General features: G+C 31.0%; 1 protein-coding gene across 3 annotated transcripts in view; it reads left to right on the top strand.

Annotated features, from left to right (window-relative positions):
* Positions 1 to 24,769, top strand: part of TBC1D23 (TBC1 domain family member 23) — a 78,266-nt gene extending 53,497 nt beyond the window's left edge. For all 3 annotated transcript variants that reach the window (XM_085817719.1, XM_085817720.1, XM_035372425.2), the window contains 7 exons: positions 7,713 to 7,926; positions 12,474 to 12,610; positions 16,580 to 16,644; positions 17,572 to 17,648; positions 21,909 to 22,041; positions 22,146 to 22,297; positions 24,587 to 24,769. In XM_085817719.1, coding sequence (XP_085673845.1) covers positions 7,713 to 7,926; positions 12,474 to 12,610; positions 16,580 to 16,644; positions 17,572 to 17,648; positions 21,909 to 22,041; positions 22,146 to 22,297; positions 24,587 to 24,714 — 906 coding nt within the window. In that variant the 3' untranslated portion in view covers positions 24,715 to 24,769. The remainder of the gene's footprint in view (positions 1 to 7,712; positions 7,927 to 12,473; positions 12,611 to 16,579; positions 16,645 to 17,571; positions 17,649 to 21,908; positions 22,042 to 22,145; positions 22,298 to 24,586) is intronic.
* Positions 24,770 to 26,153: the final 1,384 nt, after the last annotated feature.

The raw sequence follows: 26,153 nt of genomic DNA, 5'->3' as shown, positions 1-26,153 counted from the left end.
AGATTGCAAAAAAATGTAAGAAAAATTTCGTCATGCCCATTAAAATAGTCTTCCCAGCATGACGAAAAATTTCGTCATACCCATTGAAATAGTCTTCCTGGCATGACGAAAAATTTCGTCATACCCAGTTAACAGATTAAATCATCAAAACTAGTTGTGCAAAATTTACAAACATTACGCTGATTTTTGTTGTTTATCTTCTTCAATAATCATTATTTAGCATGTTAATTTAAACTAAATCCTCAATAATTATTTGCATATTATCATGTCAAATAAGCATAATTAAAAATGTACTGATTCACACCCTCATAAATTAAATTTTGTATATAGATATATTTAGGATAATTTCCTTTTTGCAATTTTAGCTACTCAAGAATTACTAACTGGCAGATGCATAATGAGGAGGTAAATGTTACCTGAAAAGTTTTTTTGCCATTTACATATTTTATGCAAACACTGTTGAATTCTGATAATCCAGAACTGAAAGTAGTAGGAGAATATTTCAGATGATTGAAAATTTTGTTTAAATAAGACTTTTATCAAATTTAGCATGATGCAATCTTTAGATTTTATGTAAATATATAAGTATTATTTTTTTTTAACAGAGCTAGACATTTGGCACATTAATAATGAAAATCATTTTAATACATAAGAACTGTTGAAATACATTTAAAATGAAAGAAATAAATTTTTCAGTTGTAATTTTACTCTAGAAGATTAGGCATCATGTGCTCAGTTAAAAGTGGTAATGAGAGTCTGTAAGCTGCTTTTTTTATTCTTTGGTAGTATTTCTTTAGTACTTATGTATTTTACTGTCAGTCATTTCTGACAAATAACACCAAATTGTGTGTTTTAGCCCAATATTGAAAAGCAGGAATTATAACACTCTCTGAAGAGTTTTACTTTGTTTTCATGTAACCCCAAATAATCCTTTATTAGGCAGGGTTTTTTTTTTTTTTTTTTTTTTTTTAAATTTATCTACTTTAAAAAAGAGATATAACTTAACTACTGTTTTTGTGTTGCATTTTGAAAAAAAAAAAAATGATTAAATTTTACACCTGCCTTCTAAAAAACAGCAGGCAGTGAAGTGTTTTCAAAGTTACAAAATCCTGGCATTAAAAAGGTTATTAGGGTTATTATGGAACTTTATTTGAAAATTGGCTGCTATTTTAAACGTCATTAGAGTTTTTGACCACTGGAATGTTTGATGTAAGTTTTAATAATGCAATTGTTGTCACATATTCTCAAAGCTTAACTTTATTTGTTTAAAATGTTTTATATGCTATATGCATGGTTTGTATTGTTTGATTATGTAACTAAAATAAAAAGCGGTCTATAATCACATAATTAAAATAAAGAGCCTTTTAAATTTATGGCTGAATGATTTATGCAAATTTGATGGGATGTTTACCAACTTTCACAGTACATGGGCAAATAATATGTGGCGGTGTGATGCGATGCGGATTAATAACAACATGCAATGGGCTGTATTAAAATGCAATTTTATTTTCAAGCGCAAAAAAAAGTTGCGTTGCAAATCCAGCTAACATAAACAGAACATCTGTTCTCGACTCCAGGGCACGAGTAGTCACGTGATTGACTTAATAAAGCTGCTACTGTCATCTACAAACTTAAATTTAATAATAACATATCGCACCCCTTGAAGCACTCCAAGAGCTTTAAAGGAAAAAACAAGATAGCCTGAAAAATTGTAAGAAAATATTAGTGACAAATTATAAAAGAAAAGTTGTAAATAATCAAACTTAACAGCGTAAAAAAGGCTAATGTTCTAAACAATTCAAAGTTCATAGGGTTTGACAGGCAAAGGACAGATTTTAACAATAGGTCTTTTAATTTCTCCATTGGGAGTTTGAATATCCACAGCTCGAACTTTGTTATATGATCCAGGATATACACAAATTACCAATATACCAATTTCCACTAAAGAGGTGGTATGTTTTATTCCTTATTCAGGAGAAAGTCATTGACAGACATATTTTCATGAGATTTCTTCCACTTATTTCGATCTTGTAACTCAGACAGATATTCTCGACTTCATTTTTCAGAAAATTTTAGAAAACTATTAGTCTCAATTTCCATCAATCAACAACATTTTTCGATTCTTCTAAATTTTCTTCAGGCAATGAAGTGAGACATGTACCAATGAAGAAGTGTCCAAGGTGGGAGAATACTAATGTTATTTGGATCATCGGATTGTGGAAACAAAGGCCTCAAATTCATACAGGCCGCAACCTGTGTTACCAAGTTTGTAAATTCGGGATAAATCAAGATTACTGCTCCCATTGATCTTCAAAGATGATACTTCATAGATTTTACAGCAGATTCCCAAAGTCCTCCAAAATGTGATGCGGCTGGAGGAATGAAATTCCATTTAACAATTTGTGAAGTCAGGAAAGAATGGAGATGTTCATTTTTCTGACATAACTTAGAAAGCCTTACGTATTTCCTTGCTAGCACCCTTGAAGTTCATCCCACAGTCACTAAATATTTCCTATGCTTTTCCTCTCCTAGATATAAACCATTTTAATGCTTCCACACAAGCCTTAGAAGAAAGATCTTCGACGACTTCAAGATGAACTGTTCATGTGGTTCTAGAAAACCTTTTGTACATGGCCTGCACTGTGTTTTTTCATGAACAGGCCAGTAAAATCCATCCCGACTCGAAAAAAAGCTTGTGAAACTGTAACTCTAGATGATAGTAGGTCAGCCATTATTTGTTTTGCGACTTGGCCATGATGTCTACAGCAAACAACACAATTCTTAATAATTTTTCTTATTTCAGATCTAGTAGCAACAATCTAAAACCTTATTATAGAAAGCAAAAGTGCAGGAGATGCATGCAAATAGATTTGGTGATAATGTCTAATGATGAGCTTAGAAATGAAATGTTTTTGAGGAATGAGCATAGGATGTCTTTAATTTTCCAAAATGTTTGAATTCCTTAATCGTCCTCCAATGCGAATAATCTCTCTTTCATCAAGGAATGGGCTTAATGAAAGTATGCAGCTGTTCAATTTCACAGATTATCCACCCTTTAAGCTTTATACTTCAGGAAATTCAGAATGTTGCAAAATCCTTATTATCGTACAAGTCACATTCTTAGGTTCTTGACTGACAAGAAATTATGTTTTCTTAGAAATGCGCTTCAAACAATTGTTGATAAATTATAAACAATAAGCAATGATATGGCATAATTTTATCTAAGATGAAAATTTGCAAAGAAAGAGTCATCATCAATTTTAACTAAATTAGAAGTAATGCATTTTCTTTCTTCCTTGTCTACTTCTTGACTGTCCAGTTCCATTTGTTCATTCAATACAGATTCCGGATTAAAATTCTGTAACCAGGAATATCCACTGAACCATTGATCACATTCAATCAATTCATTAGGTTGTAATCCTCTAGTATCATAATCAGCAGGATTATTTTTCTCTTGAACGTGATTCCATGTCACCTCAGGAATGGCAGGTGGAATTTTTGACTCTCGACTGGCTACGAAAGGAAGCCATCTCCGTGATTCAAATGCTATCCGAAATAAAAGGATAGTGGAATCTATGCAAAACAATTACTACCAGGAACATTCAAGCATTTTAATATTATCTTGATTTGCTAGCAATAGTGCAGGACATAGTTCTAGTTGTGGTAAACATTGCGCTTTAGGTGGTGCAACTCTTGATTTTGCACATATCAATATCTTCTTCAGAAAACGATTAAGCATAAATAACTGCACGATATGCCTTCTCAAATGAATCACAAAAGGCATGTAACCCTATCTTGCAATAATTATCAATTAAAATCATTCTAGTAATTTTTAAATTGCTAAGCAAATTTAACTCTCCTTGAAAACCAGTCCAAATGGTTGGTCGTTGTGGATTAAGAGTTTCATCCCAATCTAACTTGTCAGTCCACAAGTCTTGAAGAAATATTTTTGCAAAAATTGTAACTGGGGCTAACCAGCCTAAGGGGTCAAACAGTGTGGCAACTTCTAACAGCACATTCCTTTTAGTGACAACTGAACATGAGCAACAAATGGGCGAAAAATCTTCTCCTACCTGAAGATTTCATAACTGAGAATAACTGCAGATAAATAAATACTGAACATATATTTATTGTTTATAGTAGAAAACTGTTCTTTCCAGAAGACAGCAATTAAATTGTCACTTGCAGGCTTGCTACTAGGAACACTTGCAGGCTTGCTACTAGGAACAGATAGTCCATTTGGCTTGCAGGTACAAAGTCCATATCACGTATGTTCAGATTCAGTAAGAAGCATAAAAAGTATATACAGTCAAAAGTCTTTAATCCGGACTCGTCGGAACTTCAGCGATTCCGGATTATCAGTTTTTCCGGATTATAGATCATCAGTTTAAATCTGGTAAGATGGCATGCAGAAATTATAAAATTAAAAATATAAAACCGTAATTTATGAAATAAAGAGAAATCATGACTTAAAGGGTATCAAAATTTACAAAAAAAAAAAAAAAAAAAGCTTTATATTTATTTGTTTACTTTATTAAACATTTCTTTCAATGCGCGCATGCGTAAAGCATACATTACGCATAGTCGAAATTAGAAAATTGCAACCAGAAAACTATTTGATGTGTATTCGTGATATTTATAATCACGAGGAATTTGATTTAAATCATATCAAAGACGGAGTACATCAAGATGAAATACTACATTTAGTAAGGAATTATAAGTCGAATAAAATAAAAACATCTGCCCTGAATGTAAGGATAGTGCTGACAGACAAACTTCCAGTTCATTGCGCGCCGCGCCGTTCCCGCCCCCACCACCACCACAGAGCAGCGTGAAATTGATAAACATATTTCGGAATGATTAGAGAATCAAAGGATATGCCTTTATCCATTTTTTTTTTTTTTTTTTTTTTTTTTTTTTGCAGCAATGCCACTTTTTGTTTGATGGGCATCGGAACATGCTTTCGCTTTGTAGATACTTTGGTAGCTCTAGAATCGGAAATTCTTTTTGACATAATCGAAAGTTCAAGCTTACTTTTATAAAATTGCTCTAACAGTCTGCAAAAAATAATAAACATCGAATCTAATTAGAAGATTAAGGAACAACGCAATCTGCAACATTGACTGAAATAGATAATTACCGTAATTTCGCACGTATAGTCCGCACCATCGTATAGTCCGCAGACACGATTTTATATAAAAAAAATTTCAAAAATCATCAGATAGTCCGCACCACCAGATAGTCCGCGGACTGTACGTTCGAAATTACTTTTTTTTTTTAATACGGCAATATTAATGTATTTTAGAAACAAAGAACTAAGTATAAATAGAAAAAAAGGCGATGTTTCATCAACGTTATCGAAGATGAAAGACAAAATACTGTGCCACGTGCTATCCTCATGGTAAGTGCTAATGAAATGTGACCTTCGACCCCACTCACTCGGTGTTGCCAAACCACGCTATAAGTAAACGATTCACGCTTTTTTTTCGTACTCCAGGTACTTGCTACTAAGGCTCCTAAAAACAGAGTTGACGATCGATACGATAGATACAAATGTTTTCTTGGAATCTCTCGCTTTTTTTATATTTGATCATCGGCAGTTCACGACAGCGTGTTTTTTAAATTTCAACGATTTTAACCATGAACAACCAGCATATTATCCGCACTGGTGGATAGTCCGCAGCTTCAAAAATTCACATTTTAAACACAGATAGTCCGCGGACTATACGCGCGAAATTACGGTAAATAAATTTAGCTTATACCGTCCGTTATACATTAAATGCGTATGCGTAAACGTATTATGCGCATGTGTAGACGCATATGTGCATGCATAAAGGTATTATCCGCATGCGTCAACGCATTACGCATCGACACATGCGCAGAAAGTTTGTAGCTTCGAGGTTCGGATTATAGATCATTCTGGATTATGAACGTCCGGATTAAAGACTTTTGACTGTATATACACAATGATCACTCAAAATTATCATAAATTTAAGGTCCATATGAGAGAATGGTGGAAGAGTCATTTGGAGAAAGTGAGGTTTCTTCAAAATCAAGTTGTTGCATAGGCATCCTGTGCTGTTAATGGTTGGCTAGCAAATGAGCTAAAACTATTGTCCTCCTCAAGGATTTTGTAGCTCAAGACATTCACAAACTTTGTCGAGCTGTTGTGGAATACTCTATTAAAGACCTTATCATTAATCTGGTTGGTAAAATCCTTAATTGGTTTCAGTTTAAGGTCCTCATGAAGATTTCTGTTACTGATGACCAGGCAGCATACATTACGAACCTTGTTAAAACCTTGTTTTGGAGAACTTGAAGTTTCCTAATGTTCACTAGCATTTGCTCAGGCAGTAGAGGCATATGTCAGTATTGGTCGAATTGACTAAGATGTAAAGTCTTTTCTTTAAACTCAGGAAAAACTGATCATTTTTTTAATAATAGGAAGAGCCTGAAAGTTATTCCATAAGCTTTGCCACACATTCGGGCCATGTGGTCAGTCCACAGAACATTTCTATTGAGCATAGCTTCCATGTAGTTGGCATTGCTAACTCTTGGAATGTCAACTCTGAAGTGTTTGATCTTGTTTTTAATTTCATCTCTGTTGCGATATTTTCTGATGAGCAGTATTTTGGATTTTTCTGACTGAATGCTAGTTTTCCAACAGCAGCACCAATTCTTGATGGCAGGGATCTTTCCTGAAGCTTGGGCAGTGTGTGATTGGGCTATCTTGATTTAGAGACTATTGCCGTGTCGTCAGCTTATCTGGTCATGTAGTAACAAAATGATTTATAATACATATATATGTATGAAATGATTAATAATAGCATAGTAGATAAGCATTGTAAAATATTTTTTAAAAATTTTTAATAAGGAATTAAAAGAATTAAATAGGAAACAATTTGTATTTTTCTCCTTTTATTATTACACACATGAGCAAACAGTAGTAAAAAAATCAGTTAAAAATTTCTAAAAAAAAAAAAGTTAGGTAGTAAAAAAATCAATTAAAAATTTCTCTGTGATTTTTTTGAACAAAAGTATATATATATATATAGTTGATTTTGGAAGATGTGTGCTGTGTTTGCTATCAGTATTAAATTAGCAGCTGTGAAACATAATGTAAAGATTTCCAGATTTATTTTGGATCATAGTTGGAAGCAGTGGAAAATTTCATTTGAAATTATAAAAATAGAATTTTTTGTAGTAGAAGAGAACTTAAGAGTGGCAGATTTTTTTCTCTTTTCTTTAGAGTTTTTGTACAATCTTAAAACTGGAAAATTACCTTTAACAGTATTCCTCTCCTCCTTTAAAAATAAATCTTGAAAATATTTATCATACAGTAGATGTTTGGAAAATAAACTGTATTGGTACTTAGATTCTAAAGCAGTTTGAGTAATTATTTCATAAATTTGATCTATTTATGTTCATATGCAGTGAAATAATATTTAATGATTTTTATTACATCGATGCTGAATTTTCATGAATGTTAAGTGGACATGAGACAATTACATAATACTTATTATTAAAGATTATTTTTGAATGTTAGTTTTAAGATTCTGATTGCTGCATTAATTAAAGTGTCTCAAATCATTAATAATTGATGTACTACGAACACTATTGTAACATGATTTATGTCTGAAACTTTGTTATTATATATGCATATTTTTTATCAAATATATTTTCTTCTGTTTAATATTGCATTTTTCTTATAGATGCTTCGAGAACCTGCAGCTTTTGGGACTGCTGTTGAAGCTTTGTTTGCTGCAAAAAAGCAAGCCATTATTGCTGGTTCTGTTGCTGCTGGAGAACATATTTGTTTTGTTGGTAGTGGTAGGGAAGAAGAAGATCAATATGTGCACATGGTTGTTGCTAGTTTTTTACAGAAACATCAGCGATTTGTTAGTTTGGCTCATGGAGGCTATACTGGTATGAATTTTTAATATTAAGAGCCTGTTTTTTTAAGTATTCTGGAGTCTTTCAGATTCACCATTATTTGGTATACAGACTGAAAATAATCTAATTTCCCTCCTTTTTTGCTTTAATTTATCATAATCCTGCTGGCTTTTTTTCTTAATTTCCTGCATAATTAATTAATGATAATTAGCCTAATTTTTATTGGAAGTGATATGTTAAGAAATATATAAATTTTGTGTTCTGCAACTGACAATTTTTGATTCTTGAATGTATCTGAAATATGAACATATGAGCAACTTTTTTGTAGCTTTGATTTGAGAATGGCAGTATAAAGGCAATTTATTAAAATATGTTTGTTGGAAGGAAATGCTTCTGTTTATATATGATATATATATATATATATATTTGCTTTCAGTTACGTAGTAAATTATGGTTAGATATTCCTAAAGCAACTGAATAATATGATTGCCACTGAGATGACCAATGTAATTGAGGACAGTGTTAGTAGAAAATACAATTTTGTAGAGAGTATTAATCTTTTTGAAGCAGAAAACATGAAAAATCAACAGTTCTAAATGAAAACAAATAAGAAAATTTCCCTGCTGAAGTAGTGAGGAATTATGGTAATCCCTCCTTCCATGCTCATGAGATGTTATGGGATTTCACTAATAAAGCCCAAAGTTCTGAAACCTGCCGTGGGAAAGAGGTGTTGATTTTAATGCCAAAATGCCCATAGTCCTTTATAGCTAGATTTATGTACTCTTAATATATTGCCTTAGTTTCCTGGACATATTTCAAGATACATATACATATGCTCTTACAGACATAAAAAAAAGTATTCTAGACTATAATATAGACCTTGCCAGTAAAGGGGTTAATACATGTGGCAACTACAGATTGTGGCGTGAATCTTGATTAGGGAGCAATTCATTTTCTTAGTTTAATGTGCTCCCCCCTCGAGGAAAAACAAAATTCGCGGTGCACAATGAATTGGAAGTTGATCTGTCAGCACTATCCTTATCTTCAGGGCAGATGTTTTTATTTTATTTGGCTTATAATTCCTTACTAAATGTAGTATTTCATCTTGATGTACTCCGTCTTTGATATGATTTAAATCAAGTTCCTCGTCATTATAAATATCACAAATACACATAAAACAGTTTTCTGGCTGCAGTTTTCTAATTTCGACTATGCGTAATGTATGCTTTATGCATGCGTGCATTGAAAGAAATGTTTAATAAAGTAAACAAATAAATATAAAGTTTTTTTTTTTTTTTTTTTTTTTTTTTGTAAATTTTGATACCCTTTAGATCAGTGTTTCTTAACCTGTGGTTCGGGGGTCCATAGGTCATATTTTTAAAATGTTTGCATCAATATTTAAAAAAAACCTTTTTTTGTCACGGGCAACCTCTGTAAGCCGTCTGTCTGCCATTTTCCAATAATAGAGACCTCCACAATACAAGGAAAAGAACATTCGCAAACCATATAAAATTTGAAATTTTTAGAAACACAAAGTAGCCTTTGAATTTTACTTCATTTGGAAATAAATTGACGTTAAAATCAGTTCCGCTAAGTTCTTGCAAATTTTTAAAACAAAATATTTGTTTTACTTTCTCATAAGTTGTAATTAAAGTATTTTTTTCAAGTTTTTTTTTTTTTTTTTTTTTTTTTTTTTTTTTTTTTTTTTGTGTGTGTGTGTGTGTCTTAATGTTTCATTTGATTATTTGATTTTTTTTGTAGCCAAAAATGTCCAAAAAAAGGAAGTATGATGAAAATTATGTAAAATATGGATTCTGCTGCATGAAGGAATCGGACGGTGTTGAAAAGCCACAATGCTTTCTGTGTGGAAAAGTTTTGGCAAATGCCATTATGAAACCGGCAAAATTGATAGAGCATCTCAAATCTCTTCATCCTGAAAATGCATCTAAAGATCTACAATTTTTTACAAAAAAGAAAGCCCAGTTTTCGAAATCTGGAACATTAACCAAACTTGGATTTGGTATTTCACAAAAACCATTGGTTGAGGCATCTTTCAGAGTTGCGTATCGTATTGTCAAAAGTAAGAAACTGCATACTATTGGAGAGACAATAATTAAGCCATGTGTGCTGGAGATGGTTGAATTAGTTTGTGGACTGGAACAGAGAAATAAACTTGAGGCTATACCATAGCCCAAGGATGTGATACATTCAAGAATAGTTGAAATTTCTTGCAATATTTTGAAACAGATCATCGATGAATTGAAAGCATCGCCATTTCCCTTTAGTATGCAACTGGATGAACCTACAGACATCTCGAATTGTAGTCAACTTCTCGTTTTTGTTCGTTATGTGTCTGCTGATACTGTCAAAGAAGAATTCTTATTTTGTGAGCCTCTTTTGCAAACTATAAAGGCAGTTGATGTTTTAGCGATTTTAAATGTTTTCTTTACCAAACACGACTTTGACTGGAAACAAAATCTTCATTCACTTTGTACGGATGGAGCACCTGCGATGCTTGGCAATAAATCTGGTTTTGCCCATTTGGCAAAAAAAGAGGCTCTTAATGTTATTGTTGCACATTGTTTTTTACATAGACATGCACTGGCTACAAAAACTCTTCCAACCAGCTTAAAAGAAGTATTGTCAATAGTTATTAAAACTGTGAATTTTATTAGAAGTAGAGCTCTTAATCATAGTCTTTTTAAAATACTGTGTCAAGAAATGAACGCAGAACATGAGGTACTTTTGTACCACACGGAAGTGCGCTGTCTGTCATGAGGGCAGGTTTTGAAACGAATTTTCATGTTGAATACAGAAGTATCACTTTTTTTAGAAGAAAACGATAACTCACTCTTCGAATACTTCAAGAAAAAAGATTTTGTATGTAAATTGGCTTACCTGACAGACATTTTTAACCACATGAATGATATAAGTCTTTCAATTCAAGGGCCTGATACAACAATTATGGATGCCACTGAGAAACTACAGGCATTTTTATTGAAAATGTCATTTTGGAAAATTAGAATTAAAAATGGGATATATGCAAACTTTCAAATGTTGGACGAAGTGCTTTTTGAAAATGGTTCTTGGAAAGATAGTTTGTTATTGAATAACTTGAAAAATGAAATCTGTGAACACCTGGAAGTACTTCAAGTTTCATTTGAAAAATATTTCAATTCGGATGGTATAAATATAAAAGATGAGTTGGGGATTCGTAATCCTTTTCTTTGTGATATTGACTGTATCAATGACATGAACCTTGCGAAAGATGAGCTAATTGATTTGAAAACAAAGTCCTTGTTAAAAATGGATTTCGATTCAAAAACTCTTGGAGAGTTTTGGTCTTCTTTAAGAGAAGCCTACCCATTGCTTGTAAAACAAGCTATGGCAGCCATTATTCCGTTTGCTAGAGTATATCTTTGCGAAGCGGGATTTTCCACACCTGTCACAATAAAAACAAAACATCGAAATAGACTGAATGTCAAACATGATATGCGCGTTACTTTGTCGAAAACCATCCCTCAATTCAATCTGTTAATCAAGGAAAAGCAGCAACAGCCTTCACATTAAAAATTTTAATTTCTTCAAATTTTTTATACTATTGAAATAAAAATATTAAAATAATTAAATAATAAAACAGAATATATTTTTGTAATAAATGATGTTTAAGCAATTTTTTTTTCACAGAGGGTCCGTGACATTTAAAATTTTTAAAGTGGTTCATTGTGCCAAAAAAGTTTAAGAAACACTGCTTTGGATCATAATTGTTCTTTTTTTCATAAATTATGGTTTCATATTTTTAATTTTATAATTTCTGCATGCCATCTTACCAGATTTAAACTGATGACCTATAATCCAGAATTGCCGAAGTCCTGACGAGTCCGGATTAAAGACTTTTGACTGTAATAAATAGCTTTTATTTTGTATTTTATATTTATTTATTTTTTAATTAAAGTTGTGAACAATTTTGGGAGATGTTACAAAGCTAATCACTTACTGTGTGATTCATCAATCAAGTTTTACATTATTTGGTGAAGTGATGCATTTTTTCTTTATTATATCAGATATAGTGAACCAAATGTTTGGTTCCTTGAAGTTCTTTATAACTGTAGTAATATTTCACAGTGCTTAGTTACTGCATTACTGTAAGAGATTGCAGGTCTTGGGTTGTACTTTTGTTAGACTTGGAGATTTATGCTTGCTTCCCCCCCCCCCCAGTTTTTCTTTTTTTCTTTTAACAAAATACCTATAACCTCATTTCAGTTAAATTTTAGTGATAAAAAACAGCGATTTTTTTCCCCTTGCTATTATATTTGTTTTCTAGGGACTGAATTTATGTTCCTAGCAGATTTTCAGTCTTATGTACAATCAACATTGCTTTATGTTGTCATGCAACATAGAGCTGATATTCTTTGTTAAAATGTTTTAGCAGGCAGAAATATAGTTCTTTATAGTGAAATTTTAATAAAGTGAGCTGTTTTGATTTTCATTAAAATTTGAATGTGATAAAGCTGTTGAGTGATAATTATTAACTTAAAATTCAGTGTTTTTTTAATTTATTTATGTATTTGTTTCTTTAGCTTTACATGAAATTATTCCGTCCAGTGAGATTAATACAGTTTTGGCCTCTCATTGTTCAAAAAGTTGCTTAGTTTGTCTATCATATAATACAGTTAATGGAGATTCTAGTGAAAAAGATATTTCAATTTTTGACCAGGTAATGCAGTTTTTAATTAAATATAGCAACTTTTTATAATTGTTGTGTTCCCAGATGAGGTGTTTGTTTCTTTTCATAGTGTATATAATAATGATAATTATGATTTATTATTATTTGTATGTGTTTAAGAACACCTTTAAAGGTTTAATTTTTAATGAACTAGACTTTAGATCTCATAAAAGATTCATGGGGTGTGGGCTGTTTTACTTATGTTTTATGTTGTAGAATTTAGAAGAGCCAGCAGTCCTTTTAATGTAGTATGGTGCACATGTTATTTCAACATTTGAAAATCATTTGGTTGTGTTGTCTTTGTTTCTCCTATTTAATCTTGTTTTATTCGCAGATTAGTGTATTTATTCCTTTATAATAAGCAAATCATTTACCTAGTGGTGGAAAATTACAATTCATGATACATAATTGTTTGCATTATTTGTTGTTGAAATTTGATAGATTTTGTACAGGGTCTGATTTTTGATGGAAAAAGTTGAAAAGCTTTTACAGTTTTTCTTTTGTAAAATATCTATTAATCTTTATTAGAAAAATCTGTAGAAAAGCAACTTCCCAAGGCAGTTGGTCTTTTAAGTACTTTGCCATAGTTAATAAGTAAAAGCAATGACCCAAAGAAATACTTCTACAGCATTCATGAACTTGAAGAAGAAGCTTTTTGATGTAGTATTTTCATTGTTTTCTGCACTTAAAATATATTTGATTTAAATTGTTATAATCTGAGAATGTATATCATGTCAAGTTGAAAAAAGCGGAAAAAATAAATAGATTCAGATTTCTATAAAACCGAGTGTTTTAATGGTTGAAGTCTTTGCATCATTAGCATGAATCCAAATTATGTATCACCTTTTCATGTTTATATATATATATATATGTTGAGTTGGATTTGCATTGGATTTGGGTTTCTATAATTTTTCTTGATGTTTAGGCTGTTGTACTTCAGAGAATCCAGATAGTTTCAAGACTGAAATTCTTTATTGCAACGTGACATAATGATTATTTTAGTGGTGTCTGTAATTATGACTTGCTTTTATGCATGGGCTTATTGATAGTTTGTGCTTTGTCCCAATCTGTAGAAGGGTGATCTTTGATATATATAATTGATGATATAATTGCAGTATTACTTATTTACATAAATGCAGTTATTGTTTAAATATTCTGCACATCTTTTCTGTGCTCCATAATTCTTGTTGTTTACTTTCAGGATGTTACACAATTGCTGCACATTATTTTCTGTTATTTCATATTTGATATGTGTCCAGTATGTCTTTTAATGATAAAAAAGTAGAAAATGTTATGCAGTATATTAATTCAGCATCCTTCAATTAACAAGAATTTCAGAGCACACCCGAAAAAGGTGTACATAAACTCTCAAGCTGTAATTCAATCAATATTAGTAACATGTTTTTAATTAAATGTTCATTCATATCATTTGCACCGTGAAGTAAGTGAGACAAAGCTAGGATTGGCAAGAAGCACATAAATAAAAATTAATTTGGAACCTATTGATCAGTAAAAAACTCCTTTTGATCTCTCATGCATCGGGATGGCCATTCTCTAAAGTGCAACAAACCAAATTCCCCAAAAACCTGATGAGAACCCACACAGCAAAGTGAGGAGAACAAGAGAAGATGACATGCCATTCAGATTGAAACTTATAGGACAAGTCATCTACAACAGCTCTGAGTTTTACAGGGCTTTCAATGTAGTTATAGTTATTAATTTTGATTTTAAAACTGTGTAAGCCAATTCATGTCCGAGGCAAAGAAAATAATATATCTGTTAGTTAACCCTTTGATGACCAGCGTGTGGATAACGAAATGCAGTCATGGGACTGAAACCCCTGAAATGGAATGTCACCACCGGCCCATGAATTTTCAGCGGTTAAACCTAATTTAAAAAAAAATTCATATAAATTCAATATTTTAATCTAATGACCTCAATTTTTGAAGTTACATATTTAATATGCTAATTCTTAATGTGTATTAATATAAAGAATATCACATTATTAAAAAATAAATGAAACATGTGAAATATTAAAAGTATAACTAAGCACATGAAAACAAACACTATACACATGAAAACTAAATTACAAATATGAAATTTAAAAGAAAATTTAGCGATAATTATCTGGAAGTATTCAAATTCCAATTTAAAAATTCTGATGTGTGTGGAATAATTTAAAACAAGGATCAATGCAGAGGACAAGGATGGCTTTTTTTCTGAGAAATGCAGAACTAGTAAAATTTAAAAAATTCAAATAAATCATTCTGTTTTAAAATTGCACATATGTGACACTTGGCTGAAGAGATTGGTTGGAGCTTTTCACATAGAAGAGACACTGGGCTGGTAAGAGTGGAATTGTGTCAGGCCTGCAGGACGTTTGTCATGAACGGTTTAGTCTGTATGTTATATTGGCTAGATGTTAAGTGTTGCAAAAAGATTTAATTTTTGAAAATAAAATTCATTATGCTTGGCTAATTAAATGTTTGGCTTTTGTTGGGTCAAGATATTTTAAATCAGCTCAAACTTAAAATTATTTAGGTATTCATGCTGATTTGGAACATTTCAAATTTCTTGATTCATGAGACTACACTCAGAATGTTGTTTCATCATATTGTCTAGTGACTAATTTGGGGCCATTTTTTTTATGTTATTGTCCATTAACTAAATTAAAATTTTTATTATGCAATATTTCAAATGAAATTTTGATTACTTTTATTATCCATAAAATATTCATTAATTTTATTAATAATAAATCTTTAAATATTGACATAAGCAAATTTTGTTGTTTAGATGCATCTGTCTTTTTATGTGTTTTATGAATTCTTTTAAGTTCTCAAAAAAGGTTATGTGAAAGAGGTATTTTCTTAATATTAATTTTAAAATGTTCTTGTCATTTTGTAGCTGGATTCATTTCTTTCTCTTATTTTATTAATTTGAGCTCTTGTCAAGGTGCACAAGTATGCGTTTTTGAAGATATTGGTACAAATATGTTTGAACATACATATATATATATATATATAAAATAAAAAATATGTAAGGCAAAATTTTAACTTTAACTTGCAATAGTCCCTTCCCCCTTCTGTCCCAAGAATAACAAATGTATATAATAAACCTCTCTAAATTATGTCATTTCAAAATTAATGGCTATCATAATGTTCTTGAATAATGCTAATGATGTCAGCTTTTACATAAATACTTTAGCCAATAATAATTTTTGGAAATAATTATTAGCCCATAGAAATTAAATCAGAATAGTAACTATATCATTCTGAATGAGGATTTCATCTTGAATGCATGACAGTTTAGTCTCTGCTTATCCTGCTATTAGCCTGTTGCTGTGTCGTTTTTTAAATGTATTTCAGAATTCTTATGGTTCTGATGTAGTTAATAAAGAACTACATCAGAACTGCTTACTCTGCTAATTCATCTGTGTTGACTTATTAAAATATTTGTCAATGATAATACAAAGAAATGTTAAAATCAGACATAACTGCAGGCTTCTTCTTTATACTAGAAACTTCAACATTTCAAATTATTTCATATATATGTGGGGGAGGAGATGGCTTTATCATTTGGAGGGTTAATTATACTGTGTAATTAAGTCTGGTGATATATGTTCTGTTAAACATAACTGTAATTAAATAATTATTAATTGTTCTGTTAAACATAACTGTAAATTATTAAAATATTTGTCAATGATAATACAAAGAAATGTTAAAATCAGACATAACTGCAGGCTTCTTCTTTATACTAGAAACTTCAACATTTCAAATTATTTCATATATATGTGGGGGAGGAGATGGCTTTATCATTTGGAGGGTTAATTATACTGTGTAATTAAGTCTGGTGATATATGTTCTGTTAAACATAACTGTAATTAAAGGGAAGCTAATCAGGTGTTCTAAATGTTACAAAAATGGGCTGAATTTAGTCTTACTTTATTCTGTTTCATTATAGTTAGCAAGAACTGTGAAAAGTAGGCTTGTAGAATACATTACAAACCCTCAGTCTGAGGAAGACAGGTGAGGATGTTTCTATTTGTTTACGTTTTTTTATTAGTTAAATATATCTGCCTATTTACAGTAGGTGTGAAGGAAGTGACAAGTTACTTTGTAATGATTAATAATTTCAAACATAAGATCTTAATAATTGTTAAAAATTAGTAAAAATATGTTTCAATTTATATGTCCCATTCCCCAAGAAATATATTAGAAAAATCTTTTGGATACAGAAGTTTGAAAAGTCTGGCAAATAAATCACTTAATCTATAAATATTTTTCTGTTTCTTATTTATAACAGATATTTTCTTATGTTGTAGAGTCATTAGGATTTTCTTGGAAGCAGAAAAGATGAAAAATATACAACCGCCTTCGCCGGGAATCAAACCACGGACCTCTGGAATACCAGCCCAGCGTGCTACCGTTACACCACGAAGGCACACTAGGAAAGTGGGAGAAATACCTTATATACTCCCCTTTTTAAAGGGCGACTAGGGTTTTAGGGGACCTAGTCGGCAAATCCTGGGTGCGGAGAATCATCATCCACAACCCTTTTTTAGTTCGGGCGCCACTGTAGAGGCATTAGGTATTTTTGGAAGCAGAAAAGGTGAAAAATATGCAACCGCCTTCGCCGGGAATCAAACCGCGGACCTACCTCTGGAATACCGGCCTAGCGTGCTACCGTTACACCACAAAGGCACACTAGAAAAGTGGGAGAAATACCTTATAATGTTGTTATAGTTGTTTGAAAGCACTGTGGTTAAAACATGTTTTAATTGCCTTTTGAACTTAGACATTTATAAAATTTTTGGTAAATCAACATATCACAGAGTTTAATAGCAATATGTCCACACAGAGTTATGGGTTACTATGATTGTTTTTAAATATTTATTCTGTAATTAATGAAAGATATTGCAAAAAACTTCAAAATAATATGTAATTTTTTAACAGGCATGTAAGTAGCAGTGATCGCCTTGGAAAACGCTATCGAGGGATGGCCCCAGTTTTTAGCATAGGAGATGATGAAGGTACACATCTATTTTTTCATCTTTTTTTGGAGAGGGAAGGCACAATGCGCGTTACTATTTTGCTCAAGTATTACTACTGTGATGTATGAATAAATATCAGCTGATGGTTGACTAGTTGTATGACTAAAATCTATATAGTGAAGTGGTATATATGAAGAAATAAGAATGTCAGTGACAGGAAAGTAAGCTGAAATAATACTAGTTGGGAAGCAATATTGGCTTGAATTAATTTATTAAGTTTCGTTTGAAAATTTTAAACTGTTTTAAAAAAGACCTTTTTGTCATGTTGAGGCTAGTATATACCTGTGTTTGAAGTGATATTGCTGATCAGTTTGTAGGTTTTTAATTGATTGGGTATTGCTAATTATTCCAATAATCTTAATAGACATGAAGCAAATTATTGCTATGTCTGAAACAATGACAAAGTCATGATAGGGTTAAAAATAACATTTTTATTTAAACAGAATTTAAAACACAAAGGCAGTCTCTTTTGTTTGATGCAACTAAATAGAGCAGTCAGATTTAAGTTAAACGTGGAACAGTAGTGTTACTATAATAAATATAATAGAAGTTGGTTCATTACTTCTGGAGCATCAGAACTTTACGTGTTGGCAGTGATAGAATTGAAAGCCAAATAATTGCAGCTGTCAGAGCTGGCAGGAAACTATTAATTATTGTGCACATGATGATAGAAAAATGCTCTATCTTAAAATCCCAAAACCTCAGTTTAAATATTAGCTACTCATTTGCATTCTGGTAAGGAATATGAAAAGAGAAGTTACAGTAATGGCTGAAATTATGAATAACTAGTTAATGAATATAAAATTCCTCACATTTTTTTCTACCAGAATTTAATTGCAATGAAGGTCTTTTACAACTTTGCTAAGATTTTAACTTCTAAACCTACAGCATGAGCTAACTGTTACAAAACATGAAGTTAAATATCTGAAAACTAAATTTAAATGTTTACAGAAGTTTAATTCTACAAATCTTCATATCATCTCAATTTAATTCACACTCATTTCCATACAGATTTAATATTTATACATTTGAACTTGCCATTAAAAAAAAAAAAAAAAAAATCTAACTTTTCCGTTTAAACTCAGTTTCTTACTCTTGCTGTCTAGCATTGTAATGTATACAAGTGAGTATGAAAGTATGCAGAATTTCCAACATGCTATCTGCTAACTGAAATCCTATATGTTAATAACTTAGACATACTAGACTTCAACAACATTCCATTTTACATAATGTTCTAAGCTTAATTTTCATTATATCTTATTTATTGGCTGGAGAGTCTAACTTTTAACTAATTAATTTCACTACAAAATCATTATCACTCACTGGCTTATACTTTAACATACACAATATCTGAAGCCGTAACTTTTACAAAGAAGTGAACAGAACAATTTACTTTATAGAGTCTCAAATTTTTTGAAAGGATACACAAGGTCGAGACTGAAAGAATTCAGGGAATTATCGCTATGTCTCATTCATGAAACAGAATAAAAGAAGGCTGTAAAAGACCGTTTTATTAAGAACCAAATAGTTAACACAAAGCACATCTTGTGCTTACAAAACCAGTCAGCATTTATGACAATTCAAAAGATAGCTGTAAGATATTGGGACAAGGGAAACAGGATAATTTGTAATGCTATTTAATTTTCTACAGTTAATAGCAAAAAGGCATGCTTTAAAATCAGTAGATGGGAGATTTTCCTTCAGCATAATACTACAGGGATATTGTAAGGGCTACTTTCTTTAGCGTTTCTGCAATATATTGTTCCTTTTTTCCTACCTTGACCTTGTGATAGCAGTAGGGTTTAGCTCGGCATGGGGAGGGGGACTTGCGGTTTCTATTCTGTGTAACAGATGGCATGAGTCATTCTTAAAACAGAGCATCTGCTCTAGGTCACGTGATGCGAGATTCGCAAAAATATAAACATTCTTTTTTTTTTTTTAAACAGGTCATGTGACACAATGAACTTAGAGTTAGGATTTGAATGCTTCGGCCGAGCTATGTAGTAAAAATTTCTCTCTTTTATTATTTCTTTTTCATGTATTAATTCATAAATAAATTGGTGTTCATCATACTTAATCTTAATTATTAACCCCGAGAATCTTTAATAATGGATAAGAAGAAAATATGTGTTATAAATGTGAATTACCATCTGAGTCATTCCTAGGGACTTATTAAGTAAATCTGCAAATTTTCTTAACTGCTTGAGCTTTGCTATCTCATCTCATTCAAACACAAAGCTGGCAACTGGTCTTCATTTTCCACAAACTCATTCATGTCCAACTGCAGAGTAGCTTCCTGAAAATTCATTTTCACATGCACAATCTGTAAAATATCCATCTCTACATTCACCTGCAGATTTTTCACTACAAAGGAAACTATCTTCCGAAGTTCGGTTTTCACCTGCATGTATAAGGTGACTTTTCTAACGCATTTACAGTGTTTGCCTTGAGCAACGATTGCTTTCACTGCCTCAACACCAAACACTATATGCTATTTAAAGGCTTTCCCCAAAAATAATTTCCGCCAAAAAACTACTTTGCATTTGTGTATCCAAAATGCAACAGCTGGTACATTATTAATAGAATTTAAATCACAGGGTGGAAAAATTTTTTTATCGACATTGTATTTAATTGAATGTTAAAGAGAGATTTTTTTTTTCTTTCCAGAGTGACTATACTTCTGTATTTCAGTAGCCCTGATTAGTTTAAATTCTTAGTATCTTCCCTCAGTTCTCTTGTCTGAGATTTATTTTCATGATCACCATTAGCATGTGAAAATTTTTTCTGGTTATCAAAACGGCTACTGCCATCAAACTTTGGGCTTCTTTTTGCTTCTGATCTATGAAAATGTCCGTATGACATCTGCTTATATACCTGTGGGCATGTTTCATTGATATTCCCCCTACTTTTAAACTTACCGCTAACTCAGATAATTACTCTAGTGTACCTAGGTTTCATAGTTCAATAAAATCCTTAATTTGCTAATCTAGGCAATATTATTTGGTTAACTTCCACATCAGACTTTTTCCCATACGAGTTTTCTGCATGTATTTTCCTTAATATGAACTCCATCAAGTCTTAGACCTTAGTATTATAGCTTCAAGCAGTTCCACTTCTAATTTTGTCCTATCTTTTACCATGGAGAATGTTTTCATGAGGGCAGTTTTAGATATGTCAAACTTTTAATTCTCATTGCCTGTTTCACCCACCAAAAATTTAGTGATACCTTTGTACTGGCTCAAGGCTTTTTGTCTTGAAGTGCAGAGCAGTTGCTGTCACGACCTTCTGTATTTTGGAAACGGATAAGGTAGAAAGTGCGAATCTAATTGCTCCAGAAACATCTCTCTGAACTTCTGCCATCAAAAATGCTTGCTGGTTTAATTATAGCTTACATTGTATTTATGATAAACACAAAGCCTTCTACTGGACTTCTGGTACCAGGTTGCAGTCTTGGGAGGAGCCAGGGAGATTGCCTTTCTTGCGACATGATCCGTAATTTCTTCAGGCACCACTTGTATGGTTCTACTTGATCCGGTAATGGGGATAAGTCGAATAACAGTAACAGATGTGAAAAAAATTATCACTATGTCTGAAACAATCACAGAGTCAATAGAAGGTTAAAAATAACCTTTTTATTTAAACAGAATTTAGAATACAAAGGCACTTTCTTGTGCTATAATATAAGCTGAAACTTATGATGATGCAACTAAACAGAAAGTCAAGTTTCAGTTAACATGAAACAGGAAAGAAAGACTTATATAATTAATTACTATACTAGAAACTGGCTCACTACTCTACTGGAGCATCAAGATTTAAGCAACAGAATGCAAAGCCGAATAATTACAACTAGCAGAGCTGGCAGAAAACTAACAAGTAGCATGTATGCGATGCCAGAAACAAGCTGTGCCTAAAATTCCAAAACCTCAATTTAAGTACTGGCTGCTCATTTGCATTCTTGTAAAGAACATGGAAAGAAGTTATAATAAAGGCTGGAATACAAATAATTTATTAACATAAAATTTCCAACAAGTTTTTTTCAAAATATCATACATTTTATATTTGTGTAATACTCTGTGTTGAGGAATGAAATGTGTTTTAAAATGGAAGTACTTTATGTAACGAATTTGTTTCTGTGAGGGAAAAAAAATTGCATACGGTCTAAGGAATTGCTCATGTTTATATTCTGTTAATTTTGATAAGTTTTATCTTGAAATATTTTCAGTGTATTCATTCATTTAGATCCTGACAGATTCTCTGAATCAGAAGAAGAATCATTCGAGGAAGTTAACATTCAGACATGGCTAAACAAGCCTGGAGTTATTGGTACATTTGTTTGTGAAGAAATTAAAGATATGCAAACTAGATATCCAGGGTATTTATTAATTTTTTATATATATTTTATCATTTATTAGAAATGTGTAATATGTTAGTTATCAGTTCTGTTACTAAAATTAATATGCACCTTATTCTCTTTAGGCATCTGATAGTTACAGAATCACATCTATATATCCTAAGAACTAATAAACAGAAGAAAGGATATGCGCATATAGTTGCAACTCGTCTCCTTTCATCTATTGTTAAAATCACTAGCAAGAGAAAATATCCAGAGTGGATTACTTTTGCATATGGTTTGTATCATTACTAAGAGCATAAATTGCAGGCATAAAAAATAAACTATTAATATTTTGAAGCCTTCTATCACTCCCAGAATCTGACCTTGTCTAAAAAAGTTTCTCCAATCTTTCACCCTAACACTTTTATTTGCATGTGTGAAAATATGTATCTTCCATCTTGGATATATTTTTTACTTTGTGTTATATTTTTTAACCTCAGTTTTTATTTTTAGACATTTTGTTCCTTTTTATAATTTTATTTTAACTGTAAGAGTTGCATGGTTGAATTATATTTTTTCAAATAATTATTTTTAAAAATTTTGTTTCGTCATTTGGTCTATGAACTTTAAGCATATTTATTCATATAATTTTTTTTGGAATTTTATTTTATTTATTTGAATTGCATTTCTTTTAAAAGAATACTTTGTCACTCAGTATTCATCATGATGCCTTTGAAAACTGCATACTACATTGAAAGAGAAAGTGCTATTAATACAGTAGAGTCAAGCACATTAATACATCTTTCAGTGAGCATTCAGAAAAAAATGCATAAATGAGAAATGATATATAATTTACATTCTGATTTAAAGTGCTATGTACACACACAGTTTTCCATTGCTTTATACAGTTTTATCTTTGTGGTGTTGATTCAGAGTAAAATAGTGAAGAAATTTGAACTGAATGTTTTTAGATACAAGGTATTTTGAGGGCATCAGATAAAAGAAGAGTGATTTCATCAACACTGAAAACACTTTTAGCCAATATCCTTATACTTTATTGGAGAAATTAAACAACAAGAATCAGTGTAATATTTGTATATTATGCAGGACTTATATTTCCATAAATTTTGTATTCTCATGAAATTTTCTGAAAACTTTAGTTGTATTTTTCAGAGAGACTGCATTTCATTTTTCTATACATATTAGCTGAAAATTAAGCATAAAGTAAAACTCGGAGGACAAATATTTGAGTTAAAACATGCTTACCAAATGATAGAGGAATAAAGCATTTCTCAAACTTTCCGGTCAACAAAATCCAATATTTATTCTCTGCCATCTAGTGATCCATTCTTAATATTAGTTGGAAATATTCTAAATTGGATAATTTTGACAATTTAGACAAGTAACTGACATACTAAAATCTGTAACAGTATGAGGAAGAAACTAGCTGTTTCAAACATTCTGTGTAACATGGTTAATATAAAAATCGTTACTTCACATATTTTTTACAAAAAAGATGGGATATGACGAAAAGTGTTAAATGCTTAAACCTTAGTTTATTTTGTTAAATACTTAATTTGAAACTATGCAAAAATATGTATGTTAGAACAAAGCTATATATAAATCTAATATACATCCTAAGTAGCACATTCGAGACATAAAAAATGCAAGTTGAAGTTTGTCAATTTGTCGAGTAAAGTGAGAGATTCCACCCCCCTTTTTTTACTAATGTACCTCTGTAATGTAATTTAGATGATAGTGGTTAGAGTTCATAGGACTAGTGATGCAAAATGTAATATAGTTTTAAATTGTTTGGAGAGAAATACAAGTAGTTTTTCATTTAATTGTAGTGATAAATTTTAGAATTTATAACTATGACCAAATTTTGAAACAGCAACAAGTTTATTTAAACTCTGTTTCTAAACTTAAAAAAATCACTGAACAGCAAATTTTTAACCATAATATATATTGAACTAAACAGTATATTTTTTACCATAATAAACATTGAAAATCAGTTTATAAAAAGAAGAAAAGCTGTTATGGAAAACATTAAGCAAGTTATGAGTCTTTTTATATTTTACTTGATATGTACTTATAAATTTCAGTTAATCTGGACATTCTTTTGAAGTCAAAGTGCAAATTAAATTCCAGTAACCATTTAAGAAACTATTTGTTACTGTATAAGAGTCCCGCAAACGATTTTCTATTATATATTTCATATTTACAGCTAATATAGAGTTAACTGCAGATATTAGCTCATGTTAGATTAATTTAAATTAAAAATATGAGTTAAATAAATTAATGGCTGTGATGAAAGATAAAATTTGTAAACAAAATTATTAAAATATTTTTAACATATGCGTAATTTTTAAAAATTTTTTTAAGCAATTTATTCCAATTGCAGATTTTTTTAATTCATGTTAGTCAATTTTGAAAATATTGAGACCAATGCTAAAGTGTGTGAAAATCGCAGTAAGTCTGTAAATTCATTCAGATATTTTAGTTTGTGATACTTATTATGTTTAAAGTATTTTTTAAACCATTACAAAGATAATTTATCTTCAAATATATGAATTTCTTACAGGACATTCTGTAGATGGTGAGATTGTTATAGATTCTCGTGACCATCTTCTCATTCCAAAGGCAGGAGATGCTACTAGCCTTATCAAGTACCATATTTATGGAATGGGAGACAATTTACCTAAAAGATAGCCATAATTTTCTTGTATGGCTTGTATTATATGTTAAATAAATAAAATTATTCATCTTTTAAGTGAAATAAATATTTTTAGTCATCTTGAAATAAAAAGTTAAAAATTTGAAAGCTGTGATTTATTGAAAATGAAGTGAAATAATTGAACTTGTTGAAATGGGAAAAGAGCCCCAGAAAATAAGTGATCACGAAATCTAGAAGTGATTGCAGTTAGTTTTGGTGTGGTGTGTTATTTATCTTTGATGCACACTGACATTATAAATGTATGCAGCACATGTGTATAAATTTTATGCAAAGAAAGGTGAGAATATCACTCTGGATTTTTTTATTTATTTATTCTGCATTAATGCAGAAATTCAATCTAATAAGTGTACCTAGGTATTTTGGAATTTTGCGCTGATCAGAATTTTTTCAAGTGCTGTTTGGAAAATAATTCATTATATCTTAAACAAACATGATAATTAATTATGTATTGCACAAACACATTGTATTTAGTCTGAAATAGTATAAATTTATGAATAAATAATTTCTTGAAATAAAATCATTGCTTAAAATAAGAGGCAAAACAGTTCATAATAGTAGCAATGTACTGATATTCAACTAGTTGATGTTTGGTAATTAGTGCATGCTTTAAAATTTAAAAATACTGTGCATTTTTTAAGGAAAGAAGTAATCTTGGATTTCATTGTGTTCAATCCAATAAAGTCAAATAAAATTAAAACCTTATATTGAGTTTCAAGGAGTACAAAATTTTTCCATTTCCTTTTCTCTTGGAAATCTTTTCTGGTGGTAATTCTTGTTACTCTTTCAGTGCCAAATCTGCATGGAATCTCACGTAAGATTAATAGTAATAGATTGAGCTTACAGTTTTGTTATTTAAAGAGTTATCATTGTTTCACTGTGTTGCTTCTATATTGTTTCATTTAATTCTGAATTACATTTACAAAATTGTGAAACTGTATTTTATTATGCGTCACTTTAGATATTTCATACACTAGTATTTTTTTCTGATAGATGCAGTGAACTCTGTAAATTACCATACTATAAGCTAATGTTAATAACTTAAATGTTTCTCTGTTTAAAAAATATCACATACTTGTTGATAGACATGGTCAAATCCTTATTGTAAGTGCACAGTGTCAGAAACATCTTTTATGAATTATACAGTAAAGGTGAAAATGTTTATTAGATACAATCTGAATAACTCCAACTAAATAAATAAAAATTGTTAAAGAAGTATGTACAGTACAAAGTCTGTAATCCGGACATCCATTATCCGGAATGATCTATAATCCAGACCTCAAAGCCACAAACTTACGCATGCGCGTAAAATGTTTACCCATGCGCGCTTCTGATAGTGAAGAAAGTAACAGAGAACGTTATTGAAAACGAAAAAATTTCGATTGACAAGTTTACTGCATAAGATTACTGCGTATGG

The sequence above is a fragment of the Stegodyphus dumicola genome, chromosome 5 (assembly GCF_044657685.1).
Source record: "Stegodyphus dumicola isolate Sdum_Otavi_A_Nest chromosome 5, ASM4465768v1".
Classification (NCBI taxonomy): Eukaryota; Metazoa; Arthropoda; class Arachnida; order Araneae; family Eresidae; genus Stegodyphus; species Stegodyphus dumicola.
Note: the sequence above shows the minus strand (reverse complement) of the source record. Positions and strands in the feature narration are given on the sequence as shown.